The sequence below is a fragment of the Oryx dammah genome, unplaced genomic scaffold (genome assembly GCF_014754425.2).
Source record: "Oryx dammah isolate SB20612 unplaced genomic scaffold, SCBI_Odam_1.1 HiC_scaffold_18, whole genome shotgun sequence".
NCBI lineage: Eukaryota > Metazoa > Chordata > Mammalia > Artiodactyla > Bovidae > Oryx > Oryx dammah.
The window spans coordinates 105,732,555-105,748,909 of NW_024070202.1; the positions used below are offsets into that span (position 1 = coordinate 105,732,555).

Consider the following 16,355-nt stretch of genomic DNA (forward strand, 5'->3'; position numbering starts at 1 on the left):
AGACATTACTTTGCCAACAAAGGTCTGTCTAGTCAAAGCTATGGCCTTTCCAGTAGACACGTGTGGATGTGAGAGTTGGACTATAAAGAAAGCTGAGCACTGAAGAGTTGATGCTTTTGATCTGTGGTGTTGGAGAAGACTCTTGAGAGTCCCTTGGACTGCAAGGAGATCAAACCAATCAATCCTAAAGGAAATCAACCCTGAATATTCATTGGAAGGACTGATGCTGAAGCTGAAGCTCCAAGACTTTGGCCACCTGATGTGAAGAGCTGACTCATTGTAAAAGACCCTGATGCTGGGAAAGATTGAAGGCAGGAGGAGAAGGGGACGACAGAAGATGAGATGGTTGGATGGTATCACTCTCTCAAAGGACATGAGTCTGAGGAAACTCCAGGAGACAGTGAAGGACAGGGAAGCCTGGCATGCTGTAGCCCATGGGCTCGTAAAGAATGAGGCATGTCTGAGCTACTGAAAAACAACAAATGTGAGGACATGGAAGTTCATTATATGATTACATCTACTTCGCATATGTTAAAAATTTTCATAATCAAAGAAAAAACATTAGAAAGAAGGCTTGCCCGATGTGAGATAAAGCAGGATTGACTGTTGTGGGATGCCATGATATATCCACAGATTGGGTGGAGCCAGGACAAGCTCAAACAGCAAACACCATTTGCTTATTACATCACAAAGGGCTTCAGATCATCGTAGCTAACTATGGTATTATTTGTAGTATGTTGCCTTGAAATACTGAGCACTTGCCTCCTAAAATCAGGAACAATTTATGTTATGCCGAAATTCTCTCTCTTGAAGGAACCATTTACAGTTATTCAAAATGTGAGTGAAGATGTTAATATTTCTTTGAAACCTATGCCCATATTAAGTAAATATCTCCCTGCCATGTGCCAATACTTTCAGTAAAAATATGCACCTTGGAAACATTGACCAGAAAAGCATCAGCCATTTAAAGAACTGTGGCAATTTGAAACAAAGTTATCATGTTGCCCTTCTTTTAAAAAAATTCTCAAACTTCACAGTGCATATATTCAAGGTGCAAAACTTATCTAGACCTGAGTTAGAAAAAAATAAATGCAGAAAAATAGAAAAGTTGTACAAACTTCCAGTGAGACTAGATTCCTTTTGTCTGAGAGGATTCCGAATGTCCTTTGTTGCCTAGCCAACTGGGAGGGTGATGCTCCCTTGAACGACTGAAATAGATAAGGTCTGAGAAGCAGAGACCCTGCTCTCTGACAGATGGCAGAGAAGAGGAAGGAGTAAAAATTTCAGCATCTGCTGATATGATATACAATAAGCCAAAGCACCACCTAAGAAGTAAGGGAGTGAAGAAGGTTAGGGCCTTGGGGTATGTGATGGGAAAGGGTGTGGCTGCATCTTTCTCTGAGACTTGCTAAGTTGGGAGGGGCAATGACATCGCTGACAGAATCCTTACAATATCCCATTTCCATGCCCTGTTCCCCCAGCACTCAAAGCTGAGGCCATCTTCATCCTGCTTCTCCCCACCATGGGCTCCATGCTCCTCTGCTGTGTGGTCTTTTGTCTCCTGGGAACAGGTAAGTTTGGGAAACTTAGGAAACACTTGCCTTAAATTTCCCGGGTCGTGGCTGAAGCTTCTGCCTTGAGATTGTGGCAAGGGGTCCCTTCCTAAGCTCTGCCTCTAGTTTCTCTCTTGTTTCCTCACAGGCTCCATGGATACCGGTGTTACCCAGACCCCAAGAACTAGGATCGCAAACACAGGAAAGAACACTGTACTGGAATGTTCTCAGACTAAGGACCATGAGTCTATGTACTGGTATCGACAGGACCCAGGACGGGGGCTCCGGCTGATCTACTCCTCCTACGATATCAATGGTATTAACAAAGGAGATGTCTCTGATGGATACAATGTCTCTCGTAAGGAGAAGGCAAAATTCTCCCTCTACCTAGAGCCTGCTACCCCCAACCAGATGGCCATTTACTTCTGTGCCAGCAGTATTTGCACAGTGCTTCCTGGCCACCTGCTCTCTACACAGAAAGGCCGCTGTGTTTGCTTGGAAGGGCACACAGGCTTCCTCGATGTGGGGTGTGGGTTCCTTAAATGTTGTTTCTGTGCTGTGTGAGCCTCAGTCTGAACTTAGGGCCACCTTGGGTCAGTGTCCCCAGGCCATGGGGTGACCCCTAAACCCCAGACTAGACTGATCCTACCTCCCCTGCCTATTGAACCTCTTGTTGTTTTTTTTTTTTTTTTAGTAGTAGTGGCCAGCCCAATACTGTCCTCCTGGGAGAATGAGCCTGAGAGTTTGGGAACACCATCATAATTTTTAATAAAAGCGTTTCTTATTAGCTTACCCACATTGTGGCTTTTAATGGTCCTTTGGTGTCTGTCTCCACCCACCTTGCTATATCCTCATCCACTCTGTTAAAGTTGACAGTTCCTTTACCCCACCAGCCCTTTCTCATCCCATCCCTTCCAAGCCTACTCTTTAGGTCTGTAGTTGATTGCCTTTGTACCAAGAACAAACTGACTCACTTGTTTCCTAAAACTTCATTCTAAGTAAATTTAATCACCATTAAATCTGACTCAGAAGATGAAGTTAAAGTCACTGGAGAATGTGATCTATAAAAGTTATCTTTCACCTACTGCCTGACACATGGATCTCTGCTGAGATCAATCTTAACCTGCAGGAGCAAATAGACTCGCTTCATTTTCTGGATTTACTGAATTCCAAAATACTTGCCTGCTGTCCAGCATGGAGCCAAAGCTAGGAGCTTGGAGACTGCCCTTTCTCTCAGGACGTTGGAAAAAACCCTGACTGCCCTGCTGGGAGGACGCTACTTGGAGCCAGTGAACTCTAGACACAAAAGTGCTTAATCAAAGGCTGCTAAGTATGATCCAAAAGTCTGCCTGAGAATCAGGTCGAAGCCTTCCTCAAGGGCTTTGTATTCTTAACTCATATACCTCAATTATTTCCACAGAAGAATCCACAGGACCTGATAACAGTTCAGACACAAAGAGCCCAGTTTCTTTTATTTTCTACCTGTTCTAATTGGGGGAAAAGTCATAGTTCTTTGTTTCATTCTCCTTTATGAGTTCTATCTCATCTGCTATCCCTTTAAAAAAGAAATCAGTTTTCTGTGGACTTTTGTTCCCAGCTTTTCTATGCACACTTCTTCAGCAGTCTCATCTGTAATAATAATTTATCTTCATCTGTAATAATAATTTATCTTTATTTCATAAAGATAACTGTTCAATTTGTCTACTGAACATTTTTAGTGGTAGATTTTCCTAGACTTTTCTTCTGTCCTCTTTCTTCCTCAGTATGAATATTCATCCTTAACCTTCCCATGGGCTTCCTGGGGGGTGCAGGGGTAAAGAATCTGCCTGCAATGCTGAAGACCTAGGTTCAATCCCTGGGACAGGAAGATGCCCTAGAGAAAGGAATGGCCCCGCACTCCAGTGTTCTTGCCTGGAGAATTCCATGGACAGAGGGCTACAGTCCTTGGGGTCTCAAAGAGTTGGACACGACTGGGTGACTAACACTGAACCTTTCCATCCATGATCATGACAATTTCTTTCATAAGTTCCTAACTGGTAAATCCAACCTTCTACTGGCCACTTTCAGCTGGATACTCCACAATTCAAAGTCAAGTAATTTATTGCTGAATTGGTTGCCTTTCCACCCCTACCTGCATCCATTCTGGCCCATGTATGCTATTTCTGTGTCAATGATTGGAGCAGTGCCTCTGAGTTCCTCTTTTCCATTAGTCCTCACATTCCTTTGCTTGATAAATCTATTGCTTCTATATGGCACATTGTCATAGATTTGGTTTCCTGGAAAATGGACATTGCAGGGGGCATTAATGTGCAGGAAAGTTATTAGAAAGTGACTTATGAGCCACATGGATGGAAGAAAGAAGGGGAAGTGGGGCTGCCTTGCAGCCTCAACAAAGGCCTAAGCTACATTCCCAGGGGGGCTGGGAAGTTGTGTCACCCTAGAACCATCCAAAGTTAAGGTGAGGGGCCCAGGTCTTAAGCTCATTTCCACTGCAGCCATGTCACTGGGATAGTGGCCCTGAGAAAAGGCATGCCTTCGGGGGAAGAGGTGCCTCTGTAGCCAAGACAATCCACAAAGAGGGCGTTCAGCCAGCTGTGCTCCTACAGATGGGGGAGAATGTCCTTCATGCCTGAAAGGGGGGACAGGAGACCATCACAGTCTCTGATACACACGTTTATCAGATTCAGCTGCTCCTTTTCTCCCCCGTTGCTTCTGTTTCATGCAGGCCCTCGTCACCTGTGACCGAAGAGAACTACATCGCCCTTCTCACGGCCCCACCAGCCTCTTCCTGTATCTGCTTTCCTTCCATCTTGGACATTCCCACCAGCCTGATCGGGCCTGTCATTCTTTACTTGGCGCACAGAGTCCTCTATAAATGAGTCTCTCTCTAAAAATATAGCCAAGTCTTCCAAATCCATGCCAGCACTTATAGTCTAGTTCTACTGAAGGGTATGTGTTTCCCTGAATAGGCCAAGCTGAATTGCACAGCTAATGGCAACCCACTCCAGTACACTTGTCTGGAAAATCCCATGGATGGAGGAGCCTAGTAGGCTGCAGTCCATGGGGTTGCAAAGAGTCAGACATGACTGAGCGACTTCACACACACACACACACACACACACACACCTTTGCCAATACTCTGTCCTGTGTCTGAAATGGGTGATTACTTCTTGACCACTGGGCTCACTCCTGAACATCCTTTCATTCTGAGCTCAGAGATTAGTTTATTCATAGAGGCTCTCCTGACTCCTACAAAGAACTCTCAGCTCCTTTCTATTACAAAACTACCATAGTCAGTGTATTCTTTCATCATTCTTTCTATACTCACTCTTCCCAAGACTCTATATTCTTCAATTTCAGACTCATGTCCCTCCAATTATGTATCCCTAGACTGAGTGCAATGTTTGACTTAATGAAGAAAAGATACAAGAAAAGGACGGAAGGCGGCAGGGAAGGAAAATAGACTCGAATAGGTCTCAAGCAGTCTCCATGATTTTCTTCCAGGTAGTATGTTTTCTGAGTTCTGGCGCATGTGTATTTAAGTCCTCCGCACCACCTGACCTATCAGTCCTTTTAAGCAGAATTATATAAGAAGACAAAGAGTGGAAGGTGAGAGAAGCTGGACCCAAAGTGGGTAGAGATGTATGTAACCATTATGGCTGATGATTTCTGCATCTTCAAGTGCTGACATTTAGAAACTCTCAGCAGTTGCAGCAGAGACCTCCCTGGGTGTGTACTCAGTTATTCAGTTGTGTCCAACTCTGCGACCTCACGGATTGAAGCCTGCCAGGCTTCTCTGTCCATGGAATTTTTCAGGCAGGAATACTGGAGTGGGTTGCCATTTGCTACTCTAGGGGATCTTCCCGACCCAGCGATTAAACCCACATCTCTTGCATCTCTTGCATTGGCAGGCAGATTTTTTACCACTGAGCCACCTGGGAAGCCCCAGAGACTTCCTTAGCTATACCAGAAAGGTAAGTCATTCGTGAGTTATTCTTGGATTGAGAAACAAGGGGTAGATGTTTTATCCCTGCCTTCAAGCATCCCTTCATTTGAGGACCTGAGCTTCTCTCATATCTACTCCCAACCCAACTTCTACCCCTGTCATTCTTCCCTCTTTCTTTAATCACTTCTACCGTGAGGTACAGATTTTACGTCCAGTTGCTGCTGAGAGCTTTTACCAACTCATCACTTATCCAAAAACCTTCTCACACTTGGAACAACCGGAAGTCTCTCTCCTTCCTGTCTCTTTAAAATTCATGAGAAAGAATCCTCCCAAGTCGCTAAGTATCTGTTCACCAATTTCACCTTATTTTCGGCAGGTGGCAGTAAAATTTCATTTATTTTTCTCTTGCTGACGACTTTCTATTAAAGTAAGATCAACTTTAAAGTAAAAACAAAGGATAAATGTCACTAATGATTTGAATGATAACCCTTGTCTTAAAGGAGCCCCTAATGGAACAAGAGGTTTGTTCAAGGTTTGGTCAGTTATAATTGGTATATTTCTTCAGGACATGAGAGAGCCAGAGTGAGCAGGAGCCTATAGGTGTTACATACAATAGGTGAAGACTGAAGAGATGGTCCTCAAATTGTTGTTGTTTACTCTCTAAGTCTTGTCTGACTCTCTTGTGAGCCCATGGACTGTAGTCTGCCAGGCTTCTCTGTCCATGGGATTTCCCAGGCAAGTGGGTTGCCATTCCCTTCTCCAGGGGATCATCCCACCCCAGGGATCAAACCCATGTCTCTTGCATTGGTGGGAGGATTCTTTACCACTAAGCCACCTGGGAAGCCCTGATCCTCAAATAACGAGTCCATAACAGTCAAAATCCAAAACCCCAGCTCAGCAGCCTCTATGCAAGAATTTTATTGAATGTCAGCTGTGTACTCTAGTGAACTGGGGCAAAGGGAACAAAGAGGGAAAAGATCCTGGGATTAACCTCTGTGACTCACAGTCAAAGCTAAAATTTTTTCTTGAGATGAAATGAAGAAAAGAGAGGAGAGAGGAGAGTGGTTTGGAGGCTGTTTACTGCAGCAGCACCCAAAATTTTTTAGCCAACATTACCAAAGTGTATACTGGAAAAAACTGTGGATCTCGATTTTCTGTTCTGGTGCAATTGATGATGCAGTTAAAAGAAAGATGAACCTAATATCATGAAGACTAAGTTGAGAAAGTGGATGAAATCTGAACAGCAAGTAGTGAGAAATGAGACAGAGAGCAATGTGTGGTTATCACACGATAATAACAACATATTTTCTGAGAACTCAGTGATGGCCAGTCACTGTTTTAAATGCTTCGTGTGTATTGCCTCAATTAATCCTCACAACATGCTCTCCTGTGTCATGCTTGACTGGGCCACTCTGTTGCCTGAATGTTCTTCTCTCTCAGCTCTGTAGACTTCTGAGCAATTCATCCTTCCAAAGTCATCTCAAACATCACTTCCTTTTCTAACCTCCCTAATTAGACAAAATCCTCCTATTATAAGCTTTCAGAGCTTTGGTGTCCTCATCTTCATAGTTTGTAAAACAGGTGTGATTTAATGTTTCATAAAAAGATTTGGAGAAGGCAATGGCACCCCACTCCAGTATTCTTGCCTGGAAAATCCCAGGGATGGAGGAGCCTGGTGGACTACAGTCCATTGGGTCGCACAGAGTCGGACACGACTGAGCTACTTCTCTTTCACTTTTCACTTTCCTGCATTGGAGAAGGAAATGGCAACCCACTCCAGTGTTCTTGCCTGGAGAATCCCAGGGACGGGGGAGCCTGGTGGGCTGCTGTCTATGGGGTTGCACAGAGTCAGACATGACTGAAGCGACTTAGCAGCAAAAAGAGTAGAGACTTAAGATAAGCCAAGCAGCTAGCCTGTTATGGATGAGAGAAGTGAAGAAAAAGATCAGTCTTTTGATGGGTAAAGGGATATACCTGATACCACGCTCTCAACAGGATGTGGGGCCCAGAAACGCAGCAACACTGTCGTCACTGTCTTGATGACTTCACCAACTGCCCATCCCACTTCCCCAGACCTGGGAGGCACTCTCCTGGCCCTGACTGCAGCATGGCTGTCAGGCTCCTCTGCTGTGTGGCCCTTTACCTGTTGGGTGCAGGTGAGTCATAGACGCAGAATTCACTAAGATCAAAAAGGAACATCTTTCTCTGTGCTAGGTTTGCTTCCGGCTTCAGCATTAAGGCCCATCTTGGACTCTGTGACCAATTTTTGTCTTTTTCTCTCAGGCTTCACAGATGCTGATGTTTACCAGACCCCAAGACACTGTGTGATAGGGACGGGAAAGAAGATTACTCTAGAATGTTCTCAAACTATGGGCCATGACAATATGTACTGGTATCAGCAAGACCCAGGAAAGGAACTGCAGCTGATCCATTATTCATACGGGGTCAATACCACAGAGAAAGGAGAGCGCTCTTCTAGGTCGACTGTCTCCAGAATAAGCAAAGAGCATTTTCCCCTGACGCTAGAGACTGCCAGCTCCTCACAGACATCTAGCTACTTCTGCGCCAGCAGTGACTACACAGCGCGACACAGGGCCCCACAGACTGCACAAAAAGGCAGTCACAAAAGTGAAGAAGTCCCACCTGCTTAAACCTCACCTCAAACTACAGAAGTGAAGTGAAGTGAAGTCACTCAGTCGTGTCTGACTCTTTGTGACCCCATGGACTGTAGTCTACCGGGCTCCTCCATCCATGGGATTTTCCAGGCAAGAGTACTGGAGTGGGGTGCCATTTCCTTTTCCAGAGGATCTTCCTGACCCAGGGCTCAAACCCAGGTCTCCCACAGCGTAGGCAGACGCTTTACCGTCTGAGCCACAAGGGGAGCCCCTCAAACTACAGAAGCTACTGCAAATCTCCCAGACACCTCAGCCGTAAGGGGCCGGTGTGGCCTGAGCAACAATCTGCCCAGAAAGCGATCCTGGGTCAGTGTCTCCCAAGCTGGGGAAGGGCCCAGTCAGTCAGGACTGACTTCCCCCCTGCCTGTGACTACACTGCCCAGTGAGACTTGAATAAATTGTGTCCCTCAAGATAAGTGGGAAATTAACTTGATAGTTGCCTAATAGACACCTGCAGGGGAGCCTTTACTAGCTAAGAAACAGGAAATGTTTCCTTCGGCTTCTTCCACGGACTGTCTGTCTCTGGTTAACGGTTCCTTCCTCACATTAGACTTGTTTCTTCACACACAGCGACTCAGAGTCCTTTCCTTCCCCCACCTCAGTCCCCCTTCTCACAGCTTCAGGTCTCCTTCTGTGATTTTGAGCTTGAAATAATAGAAGGATCTGAACTGATTATTTTCACTGTGTGTGCGCTGTTGCTCAGTCATATCCAGCACTTTGCGGCCCCAGGGACTGTAGCCCGACAAGCTCCTCTGTCCGTGGGATTTTCCAGGCAAGAATACGGGAGTAGGTTGCCATTTCCTCCTCCATGGGATCTTCCCAATCCAGGGATCGAACCCACATCTCCAGCATCTCTTGCATTGACAGGAGGATTCCTTACCACTGAGCCATCTAGGAAGCTTACCTCTACCTCTAATTTAATGGAATTTTAACAAAATCTACATGAGGCATAAGGAATGGAAGTGGTGCCTACAAAGAAAACCCTCCAACCTCTTCTCTTTATTCAGTCCTGAATTTCTTCAGCAACCACCCTGACCTCTGGGAAGCCATTTCACAGGTCAATGCTGCTTCTTACTTGGATGCAACAAATCCAAGGGATGTTGATTTTTATCTGCATGGGACCAGACCTGGAACCTTGAATAGATCTGTTGCTACTCAGGCAGTGGGCAAAAATGCAGTTGTCAGTGACAGATGAATGAAATCATCACATTCTATCAAGTCTAAGAGGTGGGGGAAGAGGGTGTGGTTTCTGGCCAGGAAGCAGATGAAACATGTTGGTTTCAGAGACTAGATTCATCCCAGGGGCAAACAGCATTCCTCATCTGATGCTACCATGTACAACAGGCTCCTCTGCTGGGTTGTTCTTTTGCTTCTCAGAGTAGGTGAGTCCTGATCACAGGTGAGGAACCGCGGTCGCTGGCTTCCCAGGCTCCAGCGACAAAATGTCTTCTCAGGACTGTAGCATTGGGCTCCCCTCCCCGGCCTGTCCTTATGTCATCCCTGCTTTATCTCCCACAGGCCTTGAGGATGCTGCAGTCATACAGTTCCCAAGGCACAGGATCTTGGAGGCTGAACAGGAATTCACTCTACAGTGTTCTCAAAAAATGAATCATTATGCAATGTACTGGTATCGCCAAGATCCGGGATTTGGACTTCAGCTGATCTATTATTCAACTGGCCCAGACACATTTAAGAAAGGAGATGTCCCTGAGGGGTATCACGTCTCTCGAGCTGAGTTGGAACGTTTCCCCCTGACCCTGAAGTCAGCCAGCCCCAACCAGACATCTGTGTACTTCTGCGCCAGTGCTGAATCCACAGCGTGGCACGGCTGCTTCCTCTCTGCGCAAAAAGAGGGGCAGACGGAGGTCCTCAAGATTCCTGACCCCAACTAGAAGTTTTTCAAAAACCTGCACCTAAGCCCTGCCCTGATCTTACTGTTCTTCACTCCCTTCTTCCCATTCTTGTCCCTCTAACTCCTTCCTATTGTAATCAAAACCTTTGCTTCTGCTTGATATTCCACTTGACTACAGGCTTTTAACTCAATGTGAATGTTTTCTAAAACAGACTTCAATTTTCAGATTCAGATGTAAGAAAATTTTGATGAAATTGAATTCTGTTCAATTAAGGAAAAAGAGCTCTCAGATCTGCAAAGATCTTCAAAGATTCTTCAGTGAGTCTCTCAACATGAGTCTCTCAGGTTGTATAGGAAAACAGGTAGGGGACTGAGATGACCTCGGACATGGAAGGGCTTCCCAGGTGGCTCAGTGGGTAAAGAAACTGGCTGCAATGCAGGAGACGCAGGCTGATGTGAGTTGGATCCCTGGGTCAGGAAGACCCCCTGGAGGAGGGTATAGCAACCCACTGCAGTATTCTTGCCTGGGCAACCCCATGGGCAGAGGAGCCTGGTGGGCTACACCCCATGGGGTCGCAAAGAGTCAGACATGGCTGATGCGACTGAGCACGCGTGCATACAGGATCCAGAAAACAGTGAAAAATTTTCAGACAATGTGTGGATTTAGGACCACCCAGAGAGAGGAGAAACTTACTTTGTGTGTGAGGGGAAGGAGTAGGAAGTAAAAAAGAAAATGAAATGTATATGTCTTCAGGGATTATTAAGGAGCAGAACTTTAAGTTTACCGTGTAGTTCCCCCAGAGAAGCGTGTTTTGTGATAAGCAACTGTCCATGCCCTAGTCCTTGGAACCTGTGAATATGTTCAGTTCAATTCAGTTCAGTCACTCAGTTGTGCCCAACTCTGTGACCCCATGAACCGCAGCACGCCAGGCCTCCCTGTTCATCACCAACTCCCGGAGTCCACCTAAACTCATGTCCATTGAGTTGTTGATGCCATCATCCTCTCATCCTCTGTCGTCCTCTTCTCCTCCTGCCTTCAATCTTTCCCAGCATCATGGTCTTTTCAAATGAGTCAGCTCTTCGCATGAGATGGCCAAAGTATTGGAGTTTCAGCTTCAACATCAGTCCTTCCAATGAACACCCAGGACTGATTTCCTTTAGGATGCACTGGTTGGATCCTTTACATGAAAAAAGAGAATTAGATTTGTAGATGCAGCTAAATTTGCTAATCAATTGACCTCAAGATAAGGAGTCGCCTGAATCATCCTGTGGACCCAATTAGACACATAGGCCCTTAAGAGCCCCTGGCGTCCATGCACTTTGAGGAGGGTTCCATCTGCTGTTACTAGCTTTGAAGATGGAGGAAGGGGTCCAAGGGACGTGGGTGGCCTCTAGGAATTGAAAAAGACAAAGAAACAGATTCCCCCCCTAGAGCTCCAGGAAAAGCACAAATCCCTGCATACTTTGATTTCAACCTAATGAGACCCATGTCAAACTTCTAACCTGTAGTAAGATAGTTAATTTATGTTCTTTTAAGCCACTGAGTTTGGATAATTTTGTAACAGTGAAGAGCAAAACCTGACTCCAGGTTGGGTCTCCTTCTTTGACTTAAACCTTTGCTTTTTGTTGCTCTTATTATAATCATACATAATGGCCTGACTCTGGGAACCCTGCCCTTCTGCCTGAATGTTAAACAAATGGCTTCGTTCAGCTCACTGAACAAAGAGACAATCTGATTCTGCCCGCAGGGCTTCCCAGTGGCGCTAGTGGTAAAGAACCCATCTGCCGATGCAGGAGACATAAAGAGACGTGGGTTCAACCCCAGGTTGGGAAGATCCCCTGGAATAGGAAATGGCAACCCACTCCAGTATTCTTGCCTGGAGAAGCTCATGGACAGAGGAGCCTGAAGGGCTACAGACCGTAGGGTTGCAAAGAGTCAACACTACCGAAGTGACTTAGCATGCAGCACCTGTGAATGGCTACAGGAAAGCAGAAATTAAGTCATCCCTCCCCCCATCCCCCTATGCTTGCCAAGCCAGGCAGAACGAATGGCCTTTTTACTTGACTTCCTCCCCTTCTCCCCTTCTCTGTTCTATAAAAGAAACTGGCATCTAAACCCTGATACTATGATTTGGGGGGGACGTTAGTCTGCCATCTTCTTGGTCTGCTGGCTTTCCAAATAAAGTCTCTATTCCTTACCTCAACACCTCGTCTCCCAATTTATTGGCTGATCCTGTGGTGAGCAGAGTGGGCTTGGATTTGGTAAACATTTGTTATAGCAGGAATAGAAAGCTAATACAGAGCCCTATTGCCAAGCAGCTGCAAGAAGAGGGCTGATGAAGAAAGAAAGCATAGCAGAAGTCCATTCACTTTTCTGCTTCATGCCACTGTAAAGTGACCACACAAACACACTCATACACAGAGGGAAAGAGAGAGAGGGAGATGGAAACTGGGAGAGAGAGAGAAAGGGGAAGAGAAAAGAAAGGATCAACCTCCCCTTTGTGAAATGAAAAATATCTCCTGCCATATCAATGAACAAGAAATGTCAGAGCCATCAACGATTTCTGGACTCAATAAGTGAATCAGTTCAGTTCAGTCACTCAGTCATGTCCTACTCTTTGCGACCCCATGGACCACAGCATGCCAGGCTTCCCTGTCCATCACCAACTCCTGGAGCTTGCTCAAACTCACGTCCATTGAGTCGGTGATGCCATCCAACCATCTCATCCTCTGTCATCCCCTTCTCCTCTTGCCTTCAATCTTTCCCAGCATCAAGGTCTTTTCAAATGAGTCAGTTCTTCGAATCAGGTGGCCAAAGTACTGGGGCTTCAGCTTCAGCATCAGTCCTTCCAATGAACACTCAGTACTGATCTCATTTAGGATGACTGGTTGGATCTCCTTGCTGTCCAAGGGTGCTGGTTGCATTGGAGAAGACTCTTGAGATTCCCTTGGGCTGCAAGGAGATCCAACCAGTCCATCCTAAAGAAGATTAGTCCTGAATATTCATTGGAAGGACTGATGTTGAAGCTGAAAATCCAATACTTTGGCCACCTGATGCAAAGAACTGACTCACTTGAAAAGACCTTGATACTGGGAAAGATTGAAGGCAGGAGGAGAAGGGGATGACAGAGGATGAGATGGTTGGATGGCATCACCAACTCAATGGACATGACTATTGAGCAAGCTCTGGGAGTTGGTGACGGACAGGGAAGTCTGGTCCATGGGGATGCAAAGAGTTGGACTCGACTTACCTGAATTGACAGTAGCTCTGTTTTCAGTTTTTAAGGAACCTCCACAACATTCTCCATAGTGGTTGAACCAATTTACATTCCCACCAACAGTGTATAAGGGTTCCCTTTTCTCCACACCCTTTCCAGCATTTATTGTTTATAGAGATTTTGATAATGGCCATTCTGATTGATGAGGTGATACTTCATCGTAGTTTCAATTTGCATTTCTCTAATAATTAGCAATGTTGAACAACTTTTCATGTGCTTGTTGGCATTCTGATTGTCTATTTAGGTCTTCTACCCATTTTTTTATTAAGTTGCTTGGCTTTTTTGATACTGAGTTGTATATGCTATTTGTATACTTTGGAAATTAACCCCTTTCAATGGCATTGTTTGCAAATATTTTATACCAGCCCCTAAGTTGTCTTTTTGTTTTGTTTGCACTTTCCTTGCTTTTCCCATCCTAATTGCTTTACCACATCATGCCACGCATTTTTAGTGTTGGTGATTGTATTTGTTTTCTGTTGCTTCTATAGCAAGTTACCACACGCTCAGTGGCTTAAAACAACACAGAATTTATTATCTTACAGTTCTGGAGGTCAGAAGTCCAACTCGGGTCTCACTCAGAATCAGTCTGTTGGCTAAACTCCATTCCTTTCTGAAGACTCTCCTTCCCTACGGCTCCCTTCCTCCAGCTTCAAAGGCAGCAGCATTCAGTCTGTCTGACTTCTTTCAGATGCACGGCTTCCTCTAAATACAGCTGGGAAAGGTGATCTGCTCCTAAGGATCCATGAGATTCAGTTGTTCCCACCTGGGTAATCCAGGGTACTGTCCATAGCTCAGGACCAGCTGATTAGCAACCTTAATTGCTTCCGCAACCTTAATTCCCTTTTGAATATAAACATTCACCAATTATGGGGATTCGGACTTGAGCATCTTTAAGGAGCCATTACTTTGCTTACTGCAGTGTTATTCCACTGCTGCTGCTGCTGCTGCTAAGTCGCTTCAGCCATGTCCGACTCTGGGCGACCCCATAGACGGCAGCCCACCAGGGAATCCCCCATCCCTGGGATTCTCCAGGCAAGAATACTGGAGTGGGTTGCCATTTCCTTCTCAAATGCATGCATGCATGCTAAGTCACTTCAGTCATGTCCAACTCTGTGCAACCCCATGGAGAGCAGCCCACCAGGCTCCTCTGTCCACAGGATTCTCCAGGCAAGAATACTGGAGTCACTTGCCATTTCCTTCTCCAGTTATTCCACTAGAGGGCACTAAAATGTTGTTTAATAGAGACTTCCATCTAGTCAAGGCTATGGTTTTTCCAGTAGTCACGTATGGATGTGAGAGTTGGACTATATGGATGTGAGAGTTGGACTATAAAGAAGGCTGAGAGCCGAAGAATTGATGCTTTTGAACTGTGGTGTTGCAGAAGACTCTTGAGAGTTCCTTGGACTGCAAGGAGATCCAACCAGTCCATCCTAAAGGAAATCAATCCTGAATATTCATTGGAAAGACTGATGTTGAAACTGAAACTCCAATACTTTGTCCACCTGATGCAAAGAACTGACTCATTTGAAAAGACCCTGATACTGGAAAAGATTGAAGTTGGGAGGAGGAGGGGATGACAGAGGATGAGATGGTTGGATGGCATCACCGACTCAATGGACGTGAGTTTGAGTAAACTCTGGGAATTGGTGATGGACAGAAGCCTGGCATGCTGCAGTCCATGGGGTTTCAAAGGGTCAGACACAACTGAGCGGATGAACTGAACTGAACTGAAAATTGAATACTGTAACACCAATTAAAAGAAAACTCAGGTAAGATCATGTATGAAATAAAGGACTAATGAAAACATACTCTATAGCACAGGGAACCCTACTTAATGCACTGTGGTGACCTGGATGTGGAGGAAGTCCGAAAGGAAGGGGGCGTGTGTATACATATGGCTGATTCACTTTGCTGCACAGCAGAAAGCAACACAGTATTTTAAAGCAGCTATACTCCAATAAAAATTTATTTTTTAAAGAAAACTCTATACAAATATCTCTCACTAGATTTTTGAAAGTTAATCATATAGCATAGGAAAATATACAAGATAGAGTGATTTCCTCAGAATCGAAAATAGCTTCAGTTCAGTTCAGTCGCTCAGTCGTGTCCGACTCTTCATGACCCCATGAATCGCAGCACGCCAGGCCTCCCTGTCCATCACCAACTCCCAGAGTTTACTCAAACTCATGTCCATCGAGTCAGTGATGCCATCCAGCCATCTCATCCTTGGTCGTCCCCTTCTCCTCCTGCCCCTAATCCCTCCCAGCATCAGAGTCTTTTCCAATGAGTCAAGTCTTCACATGAGGTGGCCAAAGTATTGGAGTTTCAGCTTTAGCATTAGGCCTTCCAATGAATACCCAGGACTGATCTCCTTTAGGATGGACGGGTTGGACCTCCTTGCAGTCCAAGGGACTCTCAAGAGTCTTCTCCAACACTGAATATCAATTCTTCAGCACTCAGCTTTCTTCACAGTCCAACTCTCACATCCATACATGACCATTGGAAAAACCATAGCCTTGTCTAGGCAGACCTTTGTCGGCAGAGTAATGTCTCTGCTTTTTAATATGCTATCTAGGTTGGTCATAGCTTTCCTTCCAAGGAGTAAGCATCTTTTAATTTCATGGCTCCAGTCACCAGAAGTAAAATAGGATTTGAAGGGTGGTGAAAATTCTGTAGTCTGTTTCTATACTCAAGATCATCCAGAGGTTAAAAAAAAAAAAAAGCTGTGTATTTAAAGGGACAAATGTGTTCTACTTGCAGGGATTTTAAAGAGATATTTCCTCAGTTGGGTAGAGGCAAGCATGATTATTATTGTCAAGAGATTGTCAGCCAGGAGGAGGATGAGAGATGCAGCAAAGTTTACTAAGCAGAGCCTCAGAGAGGAGGCTGAGAGCAGTTACTGAAGAGGCTCAGGGAAAGACAGAAAGAGATGGACAGTGCTGAGTAAAGGGTGTTACATTAAAGTGCAAAAGATGGAGGGGCCATTTCGGAGCTCCTGGACATCTTGAGGATTCTGTTTTCTTCTCACTCCCTTTGTTAGGGACACGGGAG

The 16,355-nt window shown here is 45.3% G+C and overlaps 1 gene segment (V, D, J or C); it reads left to right on the forward strand.

The window, feature by feature from the left end:
* The first annotated feature begins 1,389 nt into the window (after positions 1–1,389).
* Positions 1,390–4,432, forward strand: LOC120877569. The segment is given in 3 exon segments: positions 1,390–1,571; positions 1,702–2,080; positions 4,279–4,432. Coding segments are annotated over 3 exon segments (582 nt in total).
* The last annotated feature ends 11,923 nt before the right edge of the window (positions 4,433–16,355 follow it).